General features: G+C 46.2%; 1 protein-coding gene and 1 long non-coding RNA gene across 3 annotated transcripts in view; one reads left to right on the top strand and one right to left on the bottom strand.

The window, feature by feature from the left end:
- LOC308470230 overlaps positions 1–11,122 on the bottom strand; it is a 32,085-nt gene extending 20,963 nt beyond the window's left edge. Inside the window, exon 1 of the long non-coding RNA XR_013982283.1 lies at positions 9,765–11,122. This is a non-coding gene — a long non-coding RNA (uncharacterized lncRNA). The remainder of the gene's footprint in view (positions 1–9,764) is intronic.
- On the top strand, positions 932–9,513 carry LOC308470016 (1-acyl-sn-glycerol-3-phosphate acyltransferase alpha-like). Of its 2 annotated transcripts, XM_080993227.1 has the most exons (6): positions 1,101–1,472; positions 4,070–4,203; positions 5,281–5,456; positions 7,586–7,684; positions 8,740–8,812; positions 8,969–9,513. In XM_080993227.1, exons 1-6 carry the CDS (start codon positions 1,240–1,242, stop codon positions 9,154–9,156), a joined length of 903 nt encoding a protein of 300 aa, XP_080849353.1. In that variant the 5' UTR covers positions 1,101–1,239; the 3' UTR covers positions 9,157–9,513. The 2 variants fall into 2 exon arrangements, with proteins under 2 accessions (XP_080849354.1, XP_080849353.1); XM_080993228.1 differs by lacking the exon at positions 7,586–7,684 and having other exon boundaries at positions 932–1,472.
- Positions 11,123–11,341: the final 219 nt, after the last annotated feature.

The raw sequence follows: 11,341 nt of genomic DNA, 5'->3' as shown, positions 1-11,341 counted from the left end.
GCATATCTGCAGAGCCCTCTGGTCTGGTGGTGCTGAATGTCAGATCAGTCTGTAATAATACCATGCTCATTCATGATTTCTTTGTGGATGAGCAGGCTGATCTGGCTAAGACTTAAGTGAGTGAGCTGGGTGGACCTGCTTTTACCCAGCTGTGCCCATTTGCTTTTTCCATACTGCACCATGCTAGACTAGGGGCTTGAGGCAGGGGTGCTGCTATTGTGTATAGAAACATCATCTCCTTGACCAGGAAGCCTCTTAACCATGAGATGGGTTTAGAGCAGGGTTTACCAAAATTGAGTCTTCAGCTATTTTTGGACTACAACTCCCATCATCCCTAGCTAATAGGACCAGTGGCCAGGGATGGTGGGAATTGTAGTCCAAAATCAGCTGGAAACCCAAGTTTGGGAAACCCTGGTTTAGAGGGTCTGAACCTAGTGCTGGACCAGAGAATAGACCATGGCTACCAACTACCCTGTTTCCCAGCAGCATTCCTGATCAGGTAGTCCCTGGGATATTGGGGGGGGGGGGGCACTAAATGGTAATCCTGGGTGACTTCAGTATCCACACAGAGGCCAGCTCAAGACTTCATAGCCTCCATGACAACTATGGGTCTCTCAGGTGGTCATTGCTGCAGCACTCTCAATGTGATCTTTGCCCCAAGTGATAGCAAGGATGGACTGAGGAAAGAATTCACCAGACCCTTTTTCTATTCCATGATCTTCCTAATGGCAGATGTGGCCACACCAAAGATTTGTGCAAGCTTGTTGTCAGGACACCAGCTGATTATATTGCTTACCTTCCTGCCATAAAGACAAACAGCTTGACTTTCTGATAACTAGATCAATCTGGTGTCAAAAGCACTGGGGTAGGCCAGGCTAGTTAAAGACAAAAGAACAGCCTGCTGGATCAAGTCAAGTTGGTGGCCATCACTATAGTAATTTTTTTCTAGACAGTGGGCAAACCTACAGTAGATGGCAGCCTTCTGTGGACACTTTTAAGACACTTTTTATGGCAACCTTTTATCTGCCCTCTGCTGTTGTCTTGCGTGGACCGAGGAATCTTCCTTCCTTCTCTATCACACAAGGTACATGCCATCACTGCCCATGTATTCATGATTCCTGCATGCAGTCCAAGAATGGTGATTAAGAAACAGTGGGAGTTCTCTCTTGCTGGAGTGTACGTGTTTGAGCATGTTTCTCTCTGCTGTGCTTTCCACGCCCAGCCATCCCGAAACCTTAAATGTCAGAGGCAAACTGCACAGACTTAGGAGCGTCTGCAGAAGACAACATGGCCCAGTCTCTTGGCCTGGTCAATTTCTTCCTGTTCATCTTTGCAGGGCTGCTCCTCTATCATTACAGCAATACCTTCAGATATTATTTCAGGGTTTGCTTCCTAAATATTTGGATGTTCAATATGACCTCCCTTGCACTTCCTGTTATAGCTCTCCGGGGACGAAGTGTGGCAAATGTGAGGTGAGTGAACTATTACTGCCGTGTGGCTTTGTATCTTGTTTTTCGGGACTCTGTGCTCACATAGGAGTGCGATGTGACTCCTTCATAGCTGCCCAATAACTAATGAGCTTTTAAGCAGTGATGCCCTTCAGGGACTTAGGGCTGGTGCCCAGAGCCACGCTCATGAGTATGAGAGGGTGAGGGTGGGACCAAATCCAGCAGGACTGCCTTATCACATTTTGTGAAATTAGGCCCCCACCCCACTCTAGAGACACGATCCAGTTCACTTTTAAAGGCAAATCTACGAAACAATATGCGAACTGAAACATTTCCATCCTTCGATATTTTTTATGGATTTTGCAATGCAGTTCTACAGACAAGTAAGGTGTGTGGAAATGCATACATTGCAGCAAAGTGCGCATATAGAAATGTATCTATTAGCGAAAAGCATTATGCCGGCGGAAGTTGCATACAAATATGTGTGCAGTGGGGGACGCGGGTGGCGCTGTGGGTTAAACCACAGAGCCTAGGACTTGCCGATCAGAAGATGGGCGGTTCGAATCCCTGCTACTGGGTGAGCTCCCGTTGCTCGGTCCCTGCTCCTGCCAACCTAGCAGTTTGAAAGCACGTCAAAGTGCAAGTAGATAAATAGGTCCACTCCGGCGGGAAGGTAAACGACATTTCCGTGCGCTGCTCTGGTTCACCAGAAGTGGCTTAATCATGCTGGCCACATAACCCGGAAGCTGTACGCCAGCTCCCTCGGCCAATAAAGCGAGATAAGCGCCTTAACCCCAGAGTCGGCCACGACTGGACCTAATGGTCAGGGGTCCCTTTACCTTTATGTGTGCAGTAGGAGGAATTCACTCTAAAACCCTGGTGAATTTTCATGAGGACTTTTAAAAAAACTGGAAAGGTGGAGGAACTAGAAAGGTGGAGAACTAAACTTCAGACGGGCAAAATGAGAGAAACCGAAATTGAGAGGCTCGCCCACCCTCAGTATGGAGTAGGGTTGTCCACAGCAAGGAAACCCCTTGCAGAAACATGGTAGAGGCCAAACCACCCTCACGTTCCCTCGCACACAGGGACTAGCTGTGGATCTGCTGAGGGAGGGAGGGTCCATTGGACATGGTGGCTGGGGGTGGTGGGGATTGTAGTCCAAAACCTTTGGAGAGCAGCAGGTTGGGGAAGGCTGGCTTAACACCATAAATGAGTTGTGCCTTCTTGCTAAGCGGTCTTTTGTTGACCGGGTTGCCCATGATTGTGAAAGGAAGAGAGCTTCATGGTTGAGAAAGTGTTTGTTGACACTTAAGATATTCATCAAAGGCTGGAGGAGATGACATTCCTTCAGGTTCAAGGAGAGGCAGCTGTGACTTATTCAGGTCTGATTGGGAGCTTTAACCATTTGGCTTTCCTGCAATCCAGATCTAAGGGCCCTGTGCCTGCTATGCGCATCTCACTTGGATTATTTCATTTTTTCTATTGCCCCCCCCTCCCCGAGCTTAGGGCAGTCTACAAGATGCTCCTCTTGTTATCTTCATGACATCCCTGTGAAGTACCCAAAATGAGCATCATGGCCAAGTAGGGATTTGAACCGGGGTCTCCCCAGTTGTGATGCAGCAGTCCAGAGGTCAGCAAACTTTTTCAGCAGGGGGCCGGTCCACTGTCCCTCAGACAGACCTTGTGGGGGGCTAGACTATATTTTGAAAAAGAAAAAAAAAGAACAAATTCCTATGCCCCACAAATAACCCAGAGATGAGGGTCCCCGATTATAAAATCATAGAAAACGGGAAATACGTAGCCACTCCAGCAACATATCTCTATTTCCTCGCATCCAGAAATGCAAGAAGGGATTTCACTCTTGCTAGAAGCTCGGCCTTGCCCTCACAGGTTCTGGAAGGCTCCTATAGAAGAGTCCCGTACGCACAGAGGCTTTGCGCCTGCCCATTAGGGGAAATAGGAAGCCCCGAACATATATATTTTTAGATGTCCTTTTTATGCTGAGATTCGTAGAGACACCACTGATCATTTGCTGAAGAGGCTCGCTGATCTTTCAGACAAGTCTAACCCAGAGATGCATTTTAAATAAAAGCACACATTCTACTCATGTAAAAACACTCTGATTCCTGGACTGTCCGCGGGTTGGATTTAGAAGGCGATTGAGCCGGATCTGCCCCCAGGGCCTTAGTTTGCCTACCCATGCACTACACTATACAGTCGTACCCTGGAAGTCGAACGGAATCCATTCCGGAAGTCTGTTCAACTTCCAAAACGTTCAGAAACCAAAGCGTGTCTTCTAATTGGCTGCAGGAAGCTCCTACAGCCAATCGGAAGCCGCGGAAGCCCCGCAGGACGTTTGACTTCCAAAAATAGTTTGCAAACTAGAACAGTCACTTCCGGGTTTGCGGTGTTTGGGAGCCAAAACGTTCGCGTCGTGAGGCGTTCTACTTCCAAGGTAAAACATTTGAGAACTAAGCTGTTCGAAAACCAAGGTATGCCTGTACTAGCTTTCATCCAAACAGGCTGTAGCAGGCATCTGTCTTGCTTGTAAAGTTCTCGCTCCTGTCCTTCAACGCCTTTGACCTTCCTGAAACGCCTCTGGTTTTGCTCCCTTGTTTTAGAGTCCTCCGCTTTGCCTTGCTGCCAGCGAAATACTTCCTCGGCATCAAATTCAAGGTGCAGGGAGCTCAGAACTTGAACCTGAAAGTGCCGTATGTTGTGGTTGCCAATCAGCAATGCAATGTGGACATCCTGGGTATGTTGGCTGCCTCAATCTCTTTCTCCCATCCAGTTGGAAGGGCTGGAGTGACCCACCTACAGCTTTACACATCCAAATTGCAGTGGGCCACAGAGAGTAACTACCTGCCCTGCAGACATTTGCTGATAGAGAAAATATCTTCAGATCACCACTGGTAGGAGGGCATGGACTACTGGCATAATATACCTTTTAAAAAAAAATTCAAAACCAAAAAAGAAAAATTACAAACATCAAATTCAGCATCCATATTTATTTCCTAACATAAACCTGTTACATGATTAACTAAATCAAATATACCTAATTACTCTAAATTTCTCTTTGCTGTATACAAATACATCACAGTTAGAAATTTTATATTAAAACTTTTATATTATAAATATTTCAAATTCCCCATACCCCCCCTCCCCTTCACTCATGTGTGATCTCAATTTTTTGCTTCTTCCCTCTTGTTGTGTTGTTATAATCATTATTCAGTTAATTTCTTTATTATTTCCTTGCTTACCCCTGCACGTTTTACACGTTATCTATTAATATTCCAGTTCCGGAACCATATTTTTTCATATATTCCTTCGCTCCATCCCTCTCTTGAATTATTCTCTGATTTGAATGGCCTCTAATAATTGCCGTCAATATACCCTTATTGGGCCCACCGAAATGTCACAAAAATCACCTGCAAGCTCTTTTTTTTTCATAGGAGAGTTTATTTTGTCCTGGCCATAGGCCATAACAAATAACATTGTATAAAAATAGTGAAGAGGGGCTATACATTGTGAGGGTTGTACTCCTTGTATCCAGGTGTATGTTTGAATAGGCAGATAAAACACAACACGCACATCCTCTCCCTCCAAGGAACCTAGGCTACTTTTATCTTCACAACCACCCTGTGAGGTAGGCCAGGCCAAGAGAAGATGTGTGTTGGACCCAAGATAATCCCGGTGGCTTCACAGCTAAGCAAAGATTTGGTACCCAGCCCAAATCTAATTATTACATCACCTCTCTCCCTAGGGGCTGTAGGGAAGGGTGGGAGGAACTGCACAGCCAGACTTCATTTTGACAGTCTTCCAATTGTCCCAGCAATGCTTCAGATCTTGCCGGAGAGAAGCACCTTCATTGTTAAAAGGGAGATCTTACACTTTCTTACTGTTGGCCTTGCCTGCTGGCTGAGCGGCTTCGTTTTCGTTGACCGCTGGAACAGAGAAACATCCGCCAATTCCATATCGGAGGCAGCAGACGCGATGGTCCGTGACAACGTGAGTGTCAGGGAAATTAACTCTCGTGATGAATGGTTGAGGGAGCTGGGAAGGTTTAGCCTGGAGAAGAGAAGGCCGTGAGGTGATATGTAAACCATCTTCAAATATCTGAAGGTTGTCAAGGCAGAGCAAGCTTGTTTTCTGCTGCTCCAGAAAGCAGGAGCCAAACCACTGGATTCAAATTACAGTGGTTCCTCGGGTTACAGACGCTTCAGGTTACAGACTCTGCTAACCCAGAAATAGTACAGTGGATGCTCGGGTTGCAAACATGATCCGTGCAGGATGCACGTTTGCAACCCACGTCTGTGCATGCGCGGGTTGCGATTCGGAGCTTCTGTGCATGCGCGACCGCCGAAACCCGGAAGTAACTCGTTCAGGTACTTCCGGGTTTCGGCGGTCCGTAACCCAAAAAAACACAACCTGAAGCAGCTGTAACCCGAGGTATGACTGTACATCGGGTTAAGAACTTTGCTTCAGGATGAGAACAGAAATTGTGCGGCGGCTCCGGCGCGAGGCCCCGTTAGCTAAAGTGGTACCTCAGGTTAAGAACAGTTTCAGGTTAAGAACAGACCTCCAGAACGAATTAAGTTCTTAACCTGAGGTACCACTGTAAAAGAAAGGAGATTCTGACTAAACAAAGGACTTTCTGACAGGAACAGTGGAATGGACTCTTTGGGGGGTGAGGGTGCGGCGACGTTGAGGTGAACTCTCCTTCATTGGAGGTTTTTAAGCAGAATTTGGACGGCCACCTGTTGGAGGTTCTTTAGCTGCAATTCCTGCATTGCAGGAAGTTGGACTAGATGAGCCTTGGGGTCATTTCTAACTCTTCAGTTCTGTGATTCCATGAGAGGGGCAAGGAGGCAGTGATGTCTGCTCAATGAATGCACTAGCAGAGTCAATCCCATGCAGTCACTGGTACTTTTACACCATGCCAACCCCACTGCCACCTCGCCCATCCTGGCAGGCCGCAGCAATACCTGTGACAGATTACGTAAGTGTTTATTGTTGCCCTGTCTTTCCAATAGCAACCGGTGGGAGGACAACCCTATACACCACTTTGCATGTCTTGGAGGAAATGAAATACAGTAGATAGACAGCTAGACAGACAGACACCCTTCCAAGCCATTATTGATATAGGCTGAAATATATTCGGAGTTGCGTAGTGATTTCATGCTATTTATTGCAGCTCGTAAAACAGTGAATAAAACCCTGCCCCAAACCTCTGGCTTTATATACATTATTTTCACAATGAGTCCTGTCTGATTGGCTGATTTTGCTTCCCTCCTGGGGCCTGATTGGGCTGCTCCTGCAGGCCAATCAGGTTGTTGCATTCTAGGATCCTACCTGCCTATTGTTCTAGGAGCCAAGCTTAGTACATAACATGGGCAGTGCTTTTTTTCCTGGGGGGACGCAGGGGGATGCGTTTTGTGAATCTAAGTTTGGCCTCATTGAGGGGCAGTATTTCAATATGAGTAGGAAAATTAGAGTACCCCCTAAACATTATTTAAGAAAAAAAGCGCTGGATATAGGCCATTATTTCTAGGCTAAAAAAAGTCTCGTTTTCTGTACTGAGTCCTCTGCAGTATCAGAGCAGATGAAAACTTAACTGGAAGAAATCACATCAGGGAGAGACTAAATTGTAGCCACTGGATTTTTCTGTATTCTGGTTCCAGGTGAAAGAAAATTCATGTTTGAACATCCTTTCAGTAAAGTGGTACTGTACCTCAGGTTAAGAACTTAATTTGTTCCGGAGGTCCGTTCTTAACCTGAAACTGTTCTTAACCTGAAGCACCACTTTAGCTAACGGGGCCTCCTGCTACCGCCGCACGATTTCTGTTCTCATCCTGAAGCAAAGTTCTTAACCCGAGATACTATTTCTGGGTTAGCGGAGTCTGTAACCTGAAGCATCTGTAACCCGAGGTACCACTGTACAGTACACTGTAAGCGTATATGTTACATACGCTTCAGGTTACATACGCCTCAGGTTACTCCTGCGGCACAGAAGCAGCAGGAGGCCCCATTAGCTAAAGTGGTGCTTCAGGTTAAGAACAGTTTCAAGTTAAGAACGGACCTCTGGAACGAATTAAGTTCTTAACCCGAGGTACCACTGTATTATCTTTCCCCTCCAGCTGAGAATCTGCATGTTCCCTGAAGGCACTAGAGACATTGACAGCGCTGGTCTGCTCTCCTCCAGACACGAGGCCTTCCTTCTGGCCGCGGAAGCCCAGGTGAGATCATTCAGCTTCCAATCCTCTTGTTTATTCCTGCATCCTATTTACTAATAGTGGACTCATTCTCTGAGTGGCTATCCTAAGCTAAAAAGACCAGGCTTGTAGGAGCTGGGAGCATGTCCCACTTTTAAAGTTTATATGCTGCAGTTGGATTGAGGGCAGCAAAACAGGGCTGCTAGCTGTTGCCATTAGGCAAATTCACCTCAGGTTCAGTATAAGGTATTTTGTTAAGTAATCAATTTCAAATCACAGGACAGATTACACTCTCCAAATCCTGCCAGGAGCTGCTGTATTGATGCATACCCAAAGCAGGGAACAGTCTTAAAGGGGTATTTTAAAAACACATAGCACTACAGCCCCTCCCCCGCCACTTTCCCCTGTGTGCTATTCTTCTGACACTCCACCTAATGCCAATTTGGGGTGGGGCACTGGGGAAAGCCCCATTGCACTAGCCAAAGTCTTTGGACTCAGCGACATTAGTGAAGAAACAATGCTTTGAATGCGTTATAAACACGCAACACTAGATGGCGCCAGAGGGCACAATATTTTTCTATGTGGTTTTCCATAGGGGTTTTTTCTCCCCTTTTTGTTATAACAATCTAATTTGTAGCAGTTTCCTCTCTCCTGTGAGCAGATGTGCCCTTTGTGTGGGCTTCTGCTAGTGGGACTCCTTCATTGAATCTGGCCCATTAAAAAAACACTAAAACAAGAGACTAAAAAAAAAAAAAGTTCAACAAAACACCAAAGATGAAAACCAGGGAGGCAGGGAACACCAATCCCCAAAACAACAACTTTTTGTGATAAGGACAGGGGAAATGCAGTGGAAAGTTTGAGATAACACTTGTTTTGATGTGATGTCAGCAGACCTCACAGTAAGCAAATCAAAGCAAACGGTCAACAAACAGGTTGTCTGGAAGTGTCCTTAGTCTGTGAGAGTATTAAAAAGCAGGACTCCCTTGGAAGCAGCTGCCTGAGGCTGCCCACAACGTTCAATTTACAGCAAAGGTAAATTTCCATCTGACTGGCGGCTGATGTGCCTTATGTCCACACAGGTGCCAGTTATTCCTGTGGTGATTTCCTCCTACCGGACGTTCTTCAACGAGAAAATCAAGAAGTTCACATCAGGTAGCTGTGGGAAAGATATGGGATGGGGTCTGGGACATGGCCTGAGACTATGAAGCAAACTCATTTTTCCAGATTCCATGCTTGCTGCCTAAGTTAGACTGGGGAAGGGGCTCCGTTTGCAGGGGGAACAGCATTTCCTTTGTTTTCTCTTCCAAGGGGAAGTGACAATCCAGATCCTTCCGCCCATGAAGACCGAGGGACTGAGCGCAGCTGATGTCCGAGAATTTGCAGACCGCGTGCGAGAGACTATGCTCCCTATTTTCCATGAGATCTCAGCGCTGAAGCAGGAAGGTGTCACTGAAGAAGATGCTGACCAAGCTGCCAATCGCCAAGTATCTTCGTAAACCACCCCATTTATTCCCACCCTTAGGCTTCACATTTACCTCAGCTCTGTCTTGGCCTAACTGCCCTCCATGGCTTAGCTTGCGTGCACCTGATGGACCAGGAAATCTATCCGTATGGTCATAGGCTGCGTACAAATATACCTTTGCAGACCCTCCAAGTATCCCTATTTTCCAGTGACGTCCCTAATTTAGAGAGGCCATCCTGGAATGTCCCACTTTTCCTTAGGATGTTCCTATTTTCACTGAAGGAATGTTGGAGGGTATGGAGTTATCTGTCCCCCGAGCCATCTGAAGGCAATCCTCTATAGGGAAGTTTGTTTAACGTTTTATTATATTTTTTTATATATGTTGGAAGCGGCCCAGTAAGATGTGTGGGGTATAAATAGTAAAATTATCATTATGGAATGGGACGTCCTTATTTTCATCAGAGAAATGTTGGAGGGTGTGCCTTTAGCACCTTTCTCTCCTCAAAGAATTCTGGGCATTTCATGTAACCACTCAGTGAACCGTATGTAATATAGATCAGAAAATTGCACAGAGTTACAATTCCCAGTAACCTTAACAAAACTACAGTGCCCAAAGGTGGAGGGAATGTGTTTCAAATGTACTTTTTGAAGCAGAAAAAGGGAGTAGGAGTAAATGGAGAGATATAGAAAGTAGAGTCCCTCAAAGATTGGTAATGGGACCTGTGCTTTTTAACTTGTTCATAAGCAGTTTAGAGTTGGAGTGGCCAAGTTTGCAGGTGATACCAAGTTGTTGAGGGTAGATAGAAAAGACAAAGACCAGAGCCGTGGGGTGTGTGTGTGTGTGTGTGTGTGTGTGTAAGGGCAAGCTAGAATAATAGAATTGTAGAATCTTAGAGTTGGAAGGGACCCCATGGGTCATCTAGTCCAGCCCCCTGTAATGCAGGAATCTCAGCTGAAGCATCCATGACAGATGGCCATCCAACCTCTGCTTGAAAACCTCCAAGGAAGGAGAGTCCACCACCTCTCGCAGGAGTCTGTTCCACTGCTGAACAGCGCTTACTGTCAGAAAGTTTTTCCGAATGTTTAGTCAGAATCTCCTTTCTTGCAACTTGAAGCCATTGGTTTGAGTCCTACCCTCCAGAGCAGAAGAAGACAAGCATGTTCCCTCCTCCATGTGACAGCCTTTGAGATACTTGAAGATGGCTATCATATCTCCTCTCAGTCTCCTCTTTTCCAGGCTAAACATACCCATCTGCTTCAAGCGCTCCCCGTAAGGCTTAGTATCCAGAAGCTAAAGGAAGTAGCAAGCGAAATCCTGTGAGGGAGAGACATGCCTGATTTCTGCTCATATCCAAGGCTGTGGCTTTGGGTGAAGCAAGACCATTTTGGGGTGCTGATGCTGTGAACCCTCCATTGTAGGCTCAAGTTGTATATATTTGTAAATAAATCATATATCATAAAGTCACTGCAGTCTCCGCTGTCCCTCATTCCAGAGGAAACACAAACCCTGCGTAAGCACCTGGAATCTAACCCCGCTCGGATATTGGGGTGGCCTGAAGCAATATTTATCACCAGGTGCACTTACTGCGTTTCATTTTTCTGTTGATTGCGCACTTCATAATCTCCCAAGTGCCTATCTACCTATTTACCTACAACTCAGGATAACACTTCATGCACGTGATAAAGTAGTCTCTAGTCTGTGAAAGCTTCAACATATGATATACAGTGGTACCTCAGGTTACAGATGCTTCAGGTTACAGACTCCGCTAACCCAGAAATAGTACCTCGGGTTAAGAACTTTGCTTCAGGATGAGAACAGAAATCGTGCTCCGGCGGCGCGGTGTCAGCGGGAGGCCCCATTAGCTAAAGTGGTGCTTCAGATTAAGAACAGTTTCAGGTTAAGAACGGACCTCCGGAACGAATTAAGTTCTTAACCCGAGGTACCACTGTACTAGACTTGCTAGGTTCCCCTGCATGCTACAGGCAAGCTTTTGGGTTTGTTGCTGTTGTGTTTTAAACCATATTTGCCACCTTGAGCTGCTTGGAGGGAAGAAACCAGATGCCAGAAACCAGTAAAAGCAGCACCCAGACCTTGAGATTACGAGTCTCTGCTGCTTACATCGCGTTGCAAACCCTCCTGCTCTCGACGGCTCAGATTTCTCTGAATACCTAGGAAGACTAGCTGTTGCTCGTTCTCAGGGGCTTCTGCTGCCTCCGCG

This window comes from Podarcis pityusensis (genome assembly GCF_964106645.2).
Source record: "Podarcis pityusensis genome assembly, chromosome: 2".
Lineage (NCBI taxonomy): Eukaryota > Metazoa > Chordata > Lepidosauria > Squamata > Lacertidae > Podarcis > Podarcis pityusensis.
Note: the sequence above shows the minus strand (reverse complement) of the source record. Positions and strands in the feature narration are given on the sequence as shown.